Source organism: Microcebus murinus, chromosome 14 (genome assembly GCF_040939455.1).
Source record: "Microcebus murinus isolate Inina chromosome 14, M.murinus_Inina_mat1.0, whole genome shotgun sequence".
Taxonomy (NCBI): Eukaryota; Metazoa; Chordata; class Mammalia; order Primates; family Cheirogaleidae; genus Microcebus; species Microcebus murinus.
In genome coordinates, this window is record NC_134117.1 from 21,748,071 (window position 1) to 21,764,385 (window position 16,315).

The 16,315-nt window shown below is 40.0% G+C and overlaps 1 protein-coding gene across 1 annotated transcript in view; it reads right to left on the reverse strand.

Moving 5' to 3' along the window:
* The window catches only part of SORCS3 (sortilin related VPS10 domain containing receptor 3), a 566,209-nt gene that overhangs the window by 12,114 nt on the left and 537,780 nt on the right, over positions 1–16,315 (reverse strand). The window contains exons 21-23 of the mRNA XM_012770778.2: positions 6,269–6,392; positions 4,759–4,871; positions 344–475 (exon numbers count right to left, since the gene is read on the reverse strand). Coding sequence (XP_012626232.1) covers positions 344–475; positions 4,759–4,871; positions 6,269–6,392 — 369 coding nt within the window. The remainder of the gene's footprint in view (positions 1–343; positions 476–4,758; positions 4,872–6,268; positions 6,393–16,315) is intronic.

The following is a 16,315-nucleotide window of genomic DNA, read 5'->3' on the forward strand; positions in this document are numbered from 1 at the left end:
CAAATCCCACCACCCCCTTTCTCTGCTGCCTGCCCCCTCACCCCAGGAGGGGTCGCTAGCTAGCGGGGAGGCATGAGCCAGGTGCAGGGCTGCTAGCCATTGCAATGGATGACCTTGGGGTGCCTTTCCTTTCTAGGTAACTGAATGTTCCAGTCAATTTACATTTGTGTTTATTCCAGGTAAGGCTGACTGTTCTTCAAAACCCTGGGTGTTGGGCAAAGGCTGACAGGCTAGTGGGGCAATGGGAGAGAGACCCTGTCTCCCTTTCTGGCTGGAAACAGCTTTGTGCCCCCTCCGAGTGTGGAGTACAGCAAGGGGCCCAGTCACGTTTGCTTCCACTTACTTGTTCCAGGTCCCCTTCGTTGCCTTTCCTCCTCTCCGTCAGGTTCTTGGGGGGGAGGATGAACAGCTCTGCTGAAGTGGGGAGGCCAGGGAACACGGCAACCAGGATCTGGTCTTCTGGGACGCTGGTTACCTGCAAAGATATTTAGACAAAGGGTGAGGACCTGGGAGAGCCGACCTTCCAGGATCAGTAACACGGAGCAGAGGTGCACAGCCAGAGGGCCCCTGTACATTTTTTAAATGCAGCATTTTAGGCACAGGCTCCAATATACATCCAGGCTTTCTTTCTGTTTTCCCCTAGATCTGCTAGGTAAAGAATTACTAGTTTCACTACCCCCTCTGCTCTGATATACATTTTTTTACAGAAATTAAAATAGTATCACAAATGATTTTCAAAGCATTATTTGCTGAGAATATTTGCAAAAGTTTCTTACATATTTTTCATTTTTCTGCACTAAGAGAACCAGAGCTTCTAGCTAAAACACAAACAGACTGGCTGCAAATGAGGAATAAAGAGTCATAAACAAATAGGGAAAGATGCAAATTTAAAGAAAGCAGAGCAGCACTTGTTTTCACTTACGAAAGCAGGATTTTTGTTGTTGTTAAGTTTAATGGCTAATATTGGTGAGGCTGCAGTGAAGGAGGTTCCCTCATTTGGTGCTGATAGCATTAAAAATTGATACATATTGCCAATTTGTTTTCCAAAAGACTTACTTTAAGGCCATAAAAATATGCATACCCTTCATTCAGTAACTGTAACTTGGCAAGTTTGTCCTAAAGACACGATTGAAAACACAGGAAAAGCCATATGGAGGAAAAAATACTCACAACATTATTTATAATGGCAAATAAATGGGAAAAACTCAAGTATTCAAATAAATAAATGTTGGTATTTATTTAATACCTGATAGTATGTTATTCTGTCATTAAGATGATAATGAGTACTATGAGGCAACATAGAAAAATACTTCTGATAGCTGCCCTCTGATCTATTTCCTTACATTTCTTGGGTTACAATGCCATAAAAATCCAAATGTACAGAAGAGAAAATAACAAAATACTAAAATTTTTTAAGAGACTGAGATTATGAGTGAATTTTTCTACTTCTGACTGCTTAGTAAAATGATTATATTGCTTTTGTAATAAAAACTTAAAAGTTAGTTTCTGTCTGAAGGCGAATGAATTCTTAAAGAAAACAGGACTGTGAGTTCTCCCCCTGTAAGGAGAATGCTTATTCTCTCCTACGTGCCTCCTGAAGATCTTTTATCCAGAACAACACCTCTTCTGCTTATCCAAATATGATATATAGTAATCATATGTGGTTCAGCTGAAATGCCCACCTCCTCCAGGAAGTCCCCTCTGACTATCTCTGCCCGTAGTGATCTCCTCCACTTCGGACTCTCACCCCGGGTACCACCGGATTTCCACGTCCGCCACAATTCAGGGACATAGATCATGTCCACTGAGACATATGATTACATCTGGAAGGTACAATCTTTTCTCTGATAGGTTCTTACTCTGTGCTTGCCCACGCATTCCTGGGGGTCTTTGTGGCTACCTCATTGTTCCAAAAGACACTTGATGAATTGATTAGAAACAAAGGTTCCCCCCGGCCATATTTTCTCAACTCTGATTCCTATGTGGAACTAGGCTTACATGTTGGAGTTCATTCTCAGGGATGGATGTGAGAAAAGTGAGGGAGCCAGCCTGCAGGGACATAGGAGCACCCACATTAGAAAAAGTCCACCAGCCAACAAGGCATCCTCTTGGAACCCCAAGGTGGTCTGCAACATGCCTCAGTATTCCTGCTGGGGGACATGACCCTTGAGGAGCTGGGAATCTCACTGCTGCTCATGTCATGGGGCAGGAAGGCCTTATCTGAACCTCCCAGGGAAAGCAAGTCTCAGGACACCAGACTTAGGGGCGAAATGCAGAGAATCACCCAATGGAGTGAAGAGGGCAAGCCTATCAGTGCCTTGGCTGGAGTGACCCTTTGTCTCAGAAAAGAGTAGTCTCGGGGAGTGTCAGTCAGTCAAGAACTTTGGAGGAAGCCTGGGGCTGTGTCCCTAGATTCACTTAGTCCCTTCCAAAGGGACTTGTCAATGATCAGTCCTCGTGAGATTTGAGGCATACGAATCAAATGACACGATTGATTATTACTGTTTAGTAGTAGTAGTAGTATAATTGCCAAGTTATGTCTTTAAAAGCTAACAAGTTTCTAATAAATGTAGCCATGCAAAATGTAATTCTGGATGCCTCACAATCAAAGACATATGCTAGGGTCTGAATATTTGTGTCCCCCGCACCCCAAATTCATATGTTGAAACCTAATCGTCGATGTGATGGTTAGGGTGGAGCCTTTGAGAGGTGATTAGGTTGTGAGGGCAGAGCTCTCATGAATTGCATCAAAGTCCTTGTCAAAGAAACCCCAGAGAACTGCCTTGCCCTTTCCATCACGTGAGGACACAGCAAGAAGGTGCCATCTGTGAACCAGGTAATGGGCCCTCACCAGACATCCAATCTGCTGGAACCTTGACTTTAGACTTCCAAGCCTCCAGAATTATAAGAAATAAATTTCCGTTGTTTATAAACCACCCAGTTTATGGTATCTTGTTAAAGCAGCCCAAACAGACTAAAAGAGCACACGCAGAACTCTCATTTTCATCTCTTTCTATGAACAATCTCTTCACAGAAGGATTTCAAGTGTAGTTATTCTTATAGACAACTCCCCACAGGAATGCTCTTAAATCCTCCTCTGTTACCTTCCTTTCTGTCGGCTCCTTCTCCATGCCCTTCCTGCATCTTTCTCCTTGGCTTCAGGTGGCATCTGCCCCTGCCCTGGGGAGCCTGACAACCCCCACAGCCTCAACGCTCACCCCTCTGCCTCTCGGCTTCATCTGCAGACCCGTCTTTTCAACTCTCCTGGTCCCCTTCACCCCATTGTTTTTCTCAGATGCTCCAACTTACATTGGAAAGGCTGATCCGCTATTGTTTCCCAAGCATGTTTCTCCCACATAATGCTCATCTTGACTAAAGACAAGGCCATCTCCTATGGACTCTTCTAATCAGAAAGCTTCGCCCTCCTCTCATTGAAACTACATTTTATTACTCACCAGTTCTATTGTTCAACTTCCTAAGCAGCCTTTGACTCTTTCCTCTTCAGGGTCTTAGGTTCTCTGGCCTAGATCACTGCAATGGTCTTCTAACTAGGCATCTTCCGTGAAATCTCTCTCCTATCCTGTTCCCTTGCCACCCCAGCCACCCATTCCTCTGCATTGCCACTAGAATGGGTGACAAATATAAATCCATTGGTAGAATTTCCTTCCTTCAATAAAAGAAGAAAAACAATACTTTCCATACTTTGCAGTACCTATAGGATAGATGCCAAGCTCCTTGTAGCTTCTCAGACCCTTCCCAATCTGACCTAACCACCCTAGGTCAACTTTAGCCACAGTTTCCCTTATAACCTATAGATTGGCTGCATCAAACTCTTTGCCATTTCCCAAATATGCTGTACTCGTCCAACAGTCCATTGCTTTGCATTTGCTGTTCATTCTACCCAAAAGATACCATTCTTTTCCCAATGTTAACTAACATTTATCCCTTAAAACACAGTTCAAGTATCCCCTTCAAAATCATTTCAATAGTTTAACAAGTATTTATTGAATTGCAAACCTGTGCCAAACCTGCACTTCCAGGGATAGAGCAATTCACACTTTTCTCTATGCTTCTTGGAGAAGCTGGCCATACCTCTAACTTAGAGCTGGTCACACATCAGCCTTATTTTTATATTTAAATTGACCATGTTTTATCCATCCTTATGTTCTAGTGCCTAGCGCTGAAAAATAGTTCACCAAGCCCTTTCACTTTCTCTAGGCAAACCTGATCTTGAGTTAGCTCTATAATTGTCACCCTGCTTAAATGCTGTTTCCTGGCCTTTAGCCTACAGGAAAGGCCTACAGCCTTATGAGTGCCCCATTATGGCCAACGGTAATCTTGTGAGTCTGAATGTCTGGTGAAGAAGATCCCTTTGGTAGGCAAAGAGTCAGCCAAGTGCATGATATTAGTATCAACTCAGTGAATGGTTCATTAAAGGGATCAAGCCACTGTCTTGGAAAAATTCAAGATAAACATTGGGCCAACTTCCATCTTCAAACACTTGACTGGACTCCCTCTTCCTCCTTCCCTCCCTCCTTCTCCTTCTCCCTCTCTGTCTCTTTTGCTCCTTTCTTTACTCTTTCTTCCCTTCCTTCCTTTACTCCCTCCATTTTTCCTTTCTCTCTCTCATTTCACATAACAGCAACCTCTATCTAATTGTAGGATGATGGTTTTAATCCATGAAAAGGTATTCTGTACCACACCATCGAGTTCTTTCTCTTATTCAGAAAGACTTACATGGAGATAAAGCCAACTTACTTTAACCAGAGCTCTCTTGATGACATTGCCAATATCTTGCCTCCATTCAGGAATGTCAGGATTGTGGTAGTCCAGGTTAGGAGAGAATGACAAGAGCTGGGACTGGAAGTATTCTGCAGGGGAGAGAGTACGCAGGTGAGGCTGGGAGAGGGAGAAGAGAGAGGCTGTGGGGGGAGGGGCTCCACAATCACTGTGCTTTAGGGGAATGGTCTTCTCTTTTATGAGTCAGACCTTTATTCTCAGCTTGTTTCTTGGCTTCTGGAAGAAAGTGGGATTTGAGGATTGGAAGTAGATTTGTGCTCCTACCAGTTTTGTTAGTCACTAAGATCTCAAGCCTTTCCTCTTATAAATAATATGATATGAAATGAAAGAGAAGCATGGAACTCTAGAAGGTGACTTCTGCTACAGTAGGTGGCATCACACAAAGCCAGCAAAAAGTATTCACAATGAAGCCTCTTCATTTCTCCTTCCTCAGTCCCTTTGTCCATTATGCTAGAATCTGCTACAGAGAATTAGAAAGTAGGCAGAAACCTTGTATCCAGAGTGAGGCTCATGTTCAATTTCTTAACCTGGTTGGTAAGTACACATGTCTATTCACTTTATGGTAATTCAGGAAGCTAAACACTTGTGCTCTTTTCTATATAAAATATATACTTCAATAAAAGTCTTTGCTTAAAAAAAATAAAACCTTTCAAATACACCATGAAGAAGCTGAGCACAAGTTTGCAGAGATGTAGGAAAGGAATTCACCTGGGGTGAGGCTAGAGAAACATAGTCTGAGTCAGAGACTCACATAGTTTCCTACAACCTTCTAGAAAACCAGTGACAGTGGCTGTGTCCAGGGACCTAGGGGAGGTTGTATGGGATGGAAGGAGAAGCATGATCAATTTCATTCAAAATAAATTTAATAACCAAGAATGGTTCTCCAGGATTGAGAACATGATGGTGGCCCTATTCACTACTCTCCTATCATTGTCTAAGTTTATATTCTTAGCTTTATTATTAAGCCTTTGCAGCCAATGATGTTAGAAGCTCCAACAATCAAGAAACCACATATGGGCAGGTCATCTCATTACCTGAGCTATGAGTCCTACATGGGCAGGGACCATGACTCCTCCAGTTTTTGAAATCACCGTTCCCCTTCTCACAGAGTAGGTGCTACTTGTGTGTTGCAGAGACCTAATCAAGACATCTGATCTAGCTCCTTCCATGACAGTCTCTCCGGCTGGCATTCCTTCAGCTTATGATACATGTCTCTGTCTAATGAGAACCCCAACAGACTGTGATGCAGACACTCCACAGGGGAGAATAAATACATGTCTGTGATATGCTTTCCTTATAGCCTGAATCTCTACCTAGGAGGTAGGTTTGGGTGACTCTTGTTGATCTACATAATTTTCCTATGGCCTGGGGAATTTCTGAAGCAATCAGTGATTGCCACAAGGATCAAGAGGAAATCAGCTGGGCAGGAAAGAGCATCTCAGGACAGTTTTCAGGGCTCGGGGCTCACCATGAACTGCGATATCTTTTGTGTCCTGGATAAGGGCATTCCCAGCAGCCACCTGGACAGTGATGGTGTTGGTTCCCTCTGCCAGGAACGTGAAGGAGATGCTGCTGTCCAAGGTGATGAGGGGCTACAAGACAGAGAAGTAACAACACCCATTCAGTCCTCTGTGGCATATCTTATTTCCTTCCTTCCTGCCCTGTAAACCTCAGACTGTCAACTTGGAAAAGGAAAAAAAAAACAACAAAAAATAAGACACTTTATACAGCTTCCTAAAACTGATTATTCTTCCAGTATCCAGGAAGAGTATTAACATACTTGATATACATTATAAAAATGTTAATTACAAGAGATGAGGATAAGATCAGACACCCTGGATTTTGCATGTCATTCCATTCCTTCTCCTGGGGCAAAGTAGAAGCAGCTTTTACAACCTGTTCCTGTTGCTTCTGGGAATAGGAAATCATTTTTCTTCTCCCCCAATACCTAGTGTCACTTGTATGTCCATCCTGTATTCATGGACTAAAAGACCTTTCACAATAGTGATGACATGTTATTTACTTCTGTATTGCCCACCCTAGGCACATTGTTTTTCATACAGCAGAAAATGTATGTAAATTGGAGGCACAGTCGGCACTGACTTTTTGTTTTATTATATCTGTGTTTTCCATTGCAAGACATTCTTACCATTTTTAATAGTTTGGACAACATACATATTTGTGATCATTTCTTAATCTTTTTTTTTCCTGTTTTTCTCCCCTATCATTATAAGAGATAAGAACTTCTCAAGTATAAAGAGAGAAATAGAACAGTCATATCTAGGAATCAACAGGGGTTAGGTTCCAAGACCCCTGCAGATACCAAAATCTGCACATACTCAAATCCATGGGGCCTTCCATGTCCGCAGATTTTGAATCCTGCAAATACTGTATTTTTGATCAACACTTGGTTGCATATGTGGAAACTGTGGATGGACATGGAGGGCCAATTGCATTTATTGGAAAAAAAAATCCATATATAAGTAGGCCTGAGTAGTTCAGATTGTGTTGTTCAAGGGTCAACTGTAATTATATTATTTTCCTGGGAAAAAGGATCTTGATAAAAGCAGATGCTTATCAGAGAGAAGAGAGTGCAGATCCCGAGACTGTAGAGTCATTATTCAGTGGACATCTTACAGTGGGTGCTCTCACAAGTTCTCCGCTGTTCCGAAGGTAAGACAATGTAACCGTAGGAAGCTGGTCTAAAGCAGCTGATAGGGATGTCACAAACACAGATGACAAAACTCCCTCTCCTCTCTGTGTGTCAGAAAACAACAGGATGGAGAGCAATAATGCAGCCAGTTGAGGGGTGCACAGAGCTGCCCTTTAGTGGGGGCGGGTGTCTGGGCCAGCACTCCACAGCACACTCACACAGAGCCCTGCAGAGGCTCCAAGATCCAGCATTCACATGGTGTCTGCACTGCAAGACAGAAATTCCTTTCCCGCTTGGAATTTTCAGCAGGGCCTCTGAAACAATAATTTAATTTCTTCTGCTTTAAAATTCTATAGCTCTATTTTATGATCTGACTGATGGCTGGAGTTGGGCAGGATTGGAGATATTGCCTCAAGCTTCTGATATTCTTTCTTTTCCACTTACTAAATGAAAAAAGCAAGGGAGAATGGAAAGAGATACACTACTTCCCTTAACTAAGGGCAAACGCCACAGTTCAGGCATTCTTCCCCATACTTAGGGCTGGGTGAAGTTACACACAAGCATGTGGCCTTCTGAATTAAGTAACGATGAGGTGCAAGTAGGTTCTGCCATGCACTTAAAACCCAATGCACCAATAGTGGCTGATTAGAATCCTGTTTTGAGAAAGAAGCTGAAGTGAAGTTGGGCTCAGCAGAGCAATGTCAGGCACCGCTATGGGATGGAATCAGGGAGGAAAAACCTGTGTCACAGAGTTGCCATCCCTAGTGTAACGAAAACAGTGACTTGAAACTCTAGCTCTGATACTATCTTAAAGAATGACCTTGAGCAAAGTCTGTTCCCATTCTAGGTTTTAGTCCTCTACCTTGAATGAAGGGTTTGCCTTAGAAGATCTGTGAGGACTCATTCAGCAAATGAGAATCTATGAGATTGATAAATGGCTTCAGGTAAAGTTTCTAGTTCCTGGTGGTCAGCACATTAGGGTTTACCCCTCAGAAAACTCTCAGTGGCTTCATTACCTTAGTCACGTTCTTCAGAAAGAAAATGAGATTTTTCTACACACCCCAAATGGCTAATATTAAAAAATGATAATACCAAATAGTGTCGAAGATGCAGAGCAACTATAATTCTCATATAATATTGATGGGAATGGAAAATGCTACAACCACTTATGAAAAAGTTTAGCTTGATAAGAAATTCCAATAATTTTTTCCAAAGTGGTTATACCATTGCACATTTTATGATTTGGCAACTGTAATCTTAGGAACTTAGTCAAGAGAAAAGAAAACACATGCTCAAAACCAAAACAAAACAAAATGCTCATAGTAGCTTATTCATAACAGCTGAAAACTAGAAACAGCCCAGGAATTCAACAGTAAGAAAATGAATAAATGAACCATAGTATATTCATACAGTGAATATAAAAGAACAAATCCTGATATATATATGTATGTACATATATTAACAGTACCATATGCAAGAGAATTTATACCATATGATTACATTTTTATAAAGTTCTAGAACCGGCAAATTCAATCTATGATAAAGAAAACAGAATAGTGGTTGGTTCTGAGAATTGGGGGTGAAGACTGACTGAAAAGAGAGTGAGAAAACTTTATGGAATCATGGTAATACTATACACTTTGACAGGAGTTTGGTTTACACAGGTGGATGTCTTTGTCAAAACTCAGTAAGTGCACATTGCCTATTTGTGCATCCTATCATTAATACATTGTATACCCCATGAAGGAAAAGGGTAAGGAACTATTGAACTATATAGTTAATGATTTACAAGCTAAATCATGTAGGACAAAGTATATAGATATCTTGAATTTACTTTTAAATGAATCAAAAAATCAAGATAGATTGACAGATGAATACTGGGATGGACAGACAGACATATGATAGGATAAGCATAGTAAATGTAATCATAGACTACGAGGTGGTGGGTGTGTGGACGTATACTACACCATTCTTTCAGCTTTTTGAAATTTTTCATAATGAAACATTAGGGTAAAAGTTTACAAACAAAAAGCAATCAAAGTGCTTTTATTTTTCCTGACTCCATGAGTTGCTATCTCTGACCACGACTGCATTATATTGCCCTTCCAGTTGGGTTTATGCCCTCAGCCATCTCTCTCTTCAGCTCTCAGCAGTACTCACGCCCTCTCCTTTATCTGCACGCACTTCTTAAGACTGGGGGGGTGGGGTGGGCTGGTGCTATCTTGAGCAATGGTGCCTCTTCTGGGAGGAGTGGAATTCCTCCTATCCCAGCAGATTTGATCTGGTCTCCATCTGGCTGCTTCTCTAGGAGATCCGGGGGCCAGCAGGGGCTTAGGGCTGCAGGACAGAGGGAATGCCATCTGAAGTAAAAGAGCGCGTGCCCTCCTGCCAGCCAGTCAGGGCACCAAGCCACAGCAAACAAACTGTGCTGAATGGGAACACTTGGTCCCCGGGTGGCGAGCTACAGATTCCCATGCTAGGGAAATGGCAGGAGCTAATTTTGTTTTCCAAATTGCTTTTGTTTTTCATCAGCTGTTATGGCAGTATGGCTGATTTCACCTTCCTTGCAAGCTGGAACACGCAACGGGATTCTTGACTTCTTCATCAGCCACCGGTATCTGGTGCCCAATGCTAAATTAAATCAAGTATTTTAAGGTTCATTTACTCAAATATATTAGGCAAGCAGACACATTTATTAAGCCAGACCTCTGTTAATCCCAGCAAATTGGCCTTCCAGAGCCCCACAAATCCAACAGGCAGCTGATTGACTTCTCTGTCTCTGTGCTCCATCCAAACTGCGGAGCCAGCCCACAGCAAGGGCCCTTAGAATAATACCTCATGTCCCGCCTAGGCTGTGAGCTACATCCCTCCCCACGGAGAATCCCTCATGTGCGACAGGTCACATATTATCCACTGAGCCCAGTGAGAAATCAACAGAGCTCTGAGTGACTATTTAGTTATGAGAATTCTACTTGACTAATGGAACAGGAAGCTGCGGGGAAATCTTTGGATACAGTCTACACCAGTTTCCCAGACACAGTAAGCCAAGTTAATATCGCATATTATGAAATCTCCACAATATAAAATGTAAACTGTGATAAAAGCTGCCAGTCCCAAATTGGACAAACTATGCAATCACTATGCTTGCCTTACTTAAAGCCTACATGAGATTATATAGTAATGCATGAAAAGTGCTTATCATATGAAGTGGAAAGGCTGAATACATAATTGTGGATATACAATGTTTAGAATTATGTAAAATTCTTAAATACACAGAAAGACAAGAAAGAAATAAAGCAAAATAGTATGGTAGCTTTGTTATGACTATGGGGTTAATGGGAAAATTCACAGGTTAAAGAAATACTTTTCCTCCAATACACACACACACACACACACACACACACACACACACACACACACTTTGAAAACAAGTAACTGCCTAAAGTATCACTGTCCATGAATCTGGTTCTATCTTCTATCACCTTGTCCTAAACCAGAGTTTCTATGACAAAATAAAAAAATACCCATTTATGTCATTCTGTCACCTGTCATCTATCCTTTCCACCTTTCATATTTTTTCTCCAGCTCCTGCCCAAATTAATCCTCTACTTTGGCTGAATTAGTTGACACAGAACACCACCATTCCTGAAGCCTTAACTTTACACACAAATCCCTTTCTCTCTTCTCCACCTCAAATCCACTGTTCCTTCCATGCCAGTGTAGGACCGACTTCACACGTGACTCACTCCATGGCCGACAAAGCCCACCTCCATCCGCCCCCCCCAGGCTGCTCTGCTGGGCCAGTATTGCTACATTCCTATCACTTACCTTCTTGGATCTTTTCTTAGATTTTAGTCTCATATTCTCAAGTAATTATGTTTTTCTTGAAGGCAACAAATAGAATTTACCCTGCTTTGTAGTCCACACAATATCTAGCACAAAATACAGGCTCTTGAAAAAGATCCAGGGAGGCGCTATTGTAGTTTCACCTCCCCCACTGATAGGTACGTAGGTAAAGGAGCCTACAGTGGGATCTCCGGAGTTCTTGATCACTTCTATCTAGTTATATTAATACATCGTACGTGCTCTCAAATTATTGCATTTATGTTCATCTTGCCTTCTCACCTGGAATATAATCTCTTTGAAGGTAGAGGAAATGTTGTATGTACTTCTCTACCACTAACAGCACCAAAAAAAAAAAAAAAAGGTCTGGTTATAAAGTGGGTGAGTCAATTGATTCTTATCAATAGATTGAATTGATTCAACTATATGAGTAAACTTACTCACTTCACCTAATCATGCACACACATGCAAATACATACAAACATCCATAACATCACCTTGCAAGGTTACTAGCCTAAATGTTTTCTCTGTAAAATGGGATAATTTCTCTTTCAGCAAGGGATGTTCTGATGATCAAATAAAATAATGTGTATGAAGAACCTAATACAAAGCCAGTACTCTGAATAAACACTCAGAATTAGTATTAGCTCCTTTTACAGGTCATTTTGCTTGTCAATAGGAAATGAATAGCTCTAAAATCACAGCAATCACTATGGAACTCAAATACATTAATTTGCATAGCAAATTAATCAATTATTGGGCCCTGTGGTCACCTTGATGTGTTTTTGGCATTATGTTAGCAAAAAGCCCCAAAAACGTATCTCTTTCAAATGGACTGAAGAACCATTTTTAGAGACAAGAATGTAATCTGTGGAACCAGGTCAGGTTTGTCACCTAGATACAGATGCTATTAATGCAAATGATGAGCACAACAATGACTAATGTTTCCAAATGCTTAAATGTGTTCTAAACATGTTATATACCTTTCTTTACTTAATCATTGCAGCAACACTTGATCATGGTTATTACTGTTATTACTCAGACATTACAATCAATAAAACTGAGACTCAAAGATATTTAAATGGTTTGACAAAAGGCACACAGCAGAGAAGAATCTGTCTGGATTCCAACCTACGTTTGTCTTATTCTGAAACCACTCTATGCTGTTGCTTCTCATATATCACTCCCTTGGTTCTTTAGAAACAAAAGCCAACTAGGAAGACCTCTGAGATATACCCGGGTATTTTTACAGCATTTCATGCTCGAGCTTATAGATAAAAATTCCTAACCAAGGAAATACTTCTGGTCATGAGCAATTTAAAAAATAAAACTATAATGCAAGTAATTTAAATATTGCCCTCCCATAATATGACCTAACATAGATTAGATAGGTAGGTAGATAGATAGATGACAGATAGAAATAGAGACGTAGAGAGATATAGGGTAGATTTCAAATATTAACTCAGTGATGTTTATGCTTTAGATGTTAGTACCCTTGCTTTAGAGAAAAGGACACTGAGACTCACATTAAACTATTTGTTCAAGCTAACAGGCAATCATTAAAGAAACAGAAATTAGAATCCTAATAGCTTTGTCCATTTCTTTCTTTTTCTTTTAATCAAATACTTATTATTAGACATCGTACGGTATTTCAGGTCTGGGAAAGAGCACCCAAAGAAAATATGGCACTGCAGAGAAACATTAAACATTGTGTCTTCAGTCCCTTGAAGGCTGCTAAGTAAATCGTTGTGCTGAATAGCCAAGAACTGACCTCCTTGCCCACAGAATTTTCTCAGTAAAGAGCACCAGGTAAATCAACACTAACAGGAAAGAATTCCCTGACTTGACAGGTACATACTCACATCCTCAGAGGAGAAATAAACTTAAAATCCTCCTCTTTCTAACTTCCCCCCTAATGACTTTCTCTTTTTCCTTCACTATGTGTATTTGCTGGTCTTTGAAATAGGATTTTAGGGCTGTAACCTCTAGGAGATAAACACCTCGAGGAGTGCAGCTATCTGGAGCTGGTGGATAGTGCATGGTAGATGGGAGTTAGGAGACCCAAGTTTTAGGTCTGGCTCTGCAGCTAACCAAGTATTTGAAATTGAGATGCTCATCTCACGCAGGACACTTACTTTCTCTAATTTACCAAATAGGGGTTGTATTAACTAGCCTGCCTATCTATTGTCCTAGTGAATAATAATTCTAGAAATGCAAATGTATTGGTTCTCTATTCTGAGAAAGTAATTTGAAAACATGAGGCACAAATAATGCAATGAGAAAGAATCCCTTCGCGTAAGAACCTTGCTCTATGTTTTAAGAATCTATCCTAAATATCAGTTCCAATGACATAATAAAAAGCATCCATTTATTGAGTACATAGCGTGCACCAAATTATCTTGGTTTTCACAACAATCAAGTTGAGATAGGCATTATTCTGCCCAGTTCACAGTGAATGAATCCATTGTAGGTCAAAAACCTTCATCAGGATCACGCAGCCAAGACATAGCAGTGCTGGAAACCTAACCCATGAATCTCTAAATTCAAGGACCATGTTCTCTCTACCATATCATGCTGCCTCATCAAAAAGGATCACTGCCCACTTATACAACGCAGGCATAAGAGTAGGGGTGAAGTTTTCTTTTGTCATTTCTAGAAAATTACTGTATATTTATTTCCTCTGTCTTTGAATATCCAGAATTTCCAAGTCTGATGTGGTATGTTTTCTTTAAATTTTTTTTGTTAAAGATAAAGCTCTCTCAAAGATAAGCAATTCTAACCACATCATGAGTTCAAGAAAAGCCTAAGTCTGAAAGTTTAGAACTCCACGTGGACCCAGTCATAGGATCCCTCATGACTTTGTGAATTTATCACAGTAGGTGACCAGGTTCTCCCAATAAATTTCAAGAAGACTGCCCTCATGCTTTTGGCATGGAGAGAGGAAAAATAACAATTTTGAATTACATCCAAGCATTCTGTCCTTTTAAACAAGGTCTGCCCTTACAAGAAACGTATAAATCAGAGCTTAAGCTTCTACAATTTTCTCATAGTCCAATTGGGCTGCTGGAAGGGAAATATCTTACACTTTAGCTTGTTCTACCCTTCCATGAGGGAGAATATAAACACCCAACCCCAGCCCACTCTAGCCATCCACCCCATCTGTGGTAGGGTGGGGGAACAGAAAGACCTGCAAAGTACACAGTCCAGAGACATAGACTCACTAAAAGCCTGAGACCTAATCATAGGTCTATAGAAAGCTTCCTCTTCCCCCATATCTTAACAACACATTACTGAAGGTCTATATGCAGCCCATTCTTTTACCCAGTACATCATGTCTAACTATTGAGAAAAAAAATTACATGATATACAAAATGGCAAAAAGCAGTTTAAAGAGACAGAGTAAGCATCACAGCCAGATATGGCAGGGATGGTGGAATTATCAGATCCAGAATTTTAAATAATTGTAATTAGTATGATAAAAAATCTAATGGATAATGTAGATGGCATGCATAAACAGATGGGCAATGTAAATAGAGAGATGGAAATCCTAAGACAGAACCAAAAATAAATCCAAGAGATCAAAACCATTACACCTGAAATTTTTAAAAATGCCTTCGATGGGTTTATTAGTAGACTGGATACAGAAGGAAAAATTGTCTGAGCTTGAGGATATCTCAATAGACACCCCCAAACTGAAAAGCAAAGAAAACAAAAAGCCCAAACCCAAACCCAAACCAAAACAAAACAAACAAACAAACAAAAAAAACAGAACAGACTATCCAAGAATGTGGGGCAACTGCACAAGGTGTAAGTACATATAATGTGAATACCAGAAAGAGAAGAAAAAGAGAAAGGAACAGAAGAAATATCTGAAATAATAATGACTGAGAATCTCAACAAAGTAATGTCAGACACCAAACCTCAAACACAGGAAACTCAGAGAACACTGAACATGATAAATGCAGAAAAATCTACTCCTAGGCATATCATGTTCAAACTATAGGAAATCAAAGATTAAGAAAATATCATAAAAGAATCCAGAGGAAACAAACACCTTATCTATAAAAAACAAAAGATAATAATTATATCTATTTTCTCCTCAGAAACCATGCAAGCAAGAAGAAAGTCAAGAGACAAATTTAAAGTGTTGAGAGAAAAAAAACTCACCAATGTAGAATTCTGTACCCTGTGAAATTATCCTTCAAAAGGGAAGAAAAAAATGCTTTTTCAGACAAATAAAAATTGAGTGAATTTGTTTTCAGTAGACCTACCTTACAAGGATTGTTAAAAGAAGTTCTTCGGAGAAAAGAAAAATTATATAGGTCAAAAGCTCTGAACCACATAAAGAAAGGAAGAGCACTGAAGAAATAATGCATAAATGTAAAATAAAAAATTTCTTGTTCTTATTTGTCCTGACAGATAACAGTTTATTTAAAATAAGAATACCAACAATGTAATGGATTATGTATATATCTTAAGTATGCTTATATAAGTGCATTGAGTGACAGCAGTGATACAAGAGGCAGGAGAGAGGAATAATAATTATTTTGGTATTAAAAGCTACTTGCACTACCCTCAAAGTGAGACAGTGTTATTTAAAATGGGTTTGGAGTAGTTGTAAATGTATATAGAAAATTCTAGAACAACCATCAAAAATTATTTTTGAATGTATAAATGATATGCTAAAAAGGAGAGAAAATCAGTAAGGACATAGTTGAGTTGAACAATGCCATCAATCAACTGGGTATAATGAACATCTATAGATTTCTTCATCAGACAACAGCAGAATACACATTCTTCTAAAGCCCACATGGAACATTCACCAAGATAGATGACCACATTCTGGGCCATAAAACACTCTTTAACAAATTTAAAAGAATAGAAATCATACAATGTCTGCTGTCAGACCACAGTGGAATTAAACTATAAATCATTAACAGAAAGATAACTAGAAAATCCCAAAATACATGGAGATTAAACAATACACTTCTAAATATCATATTGGTCAAAGAAGAAATC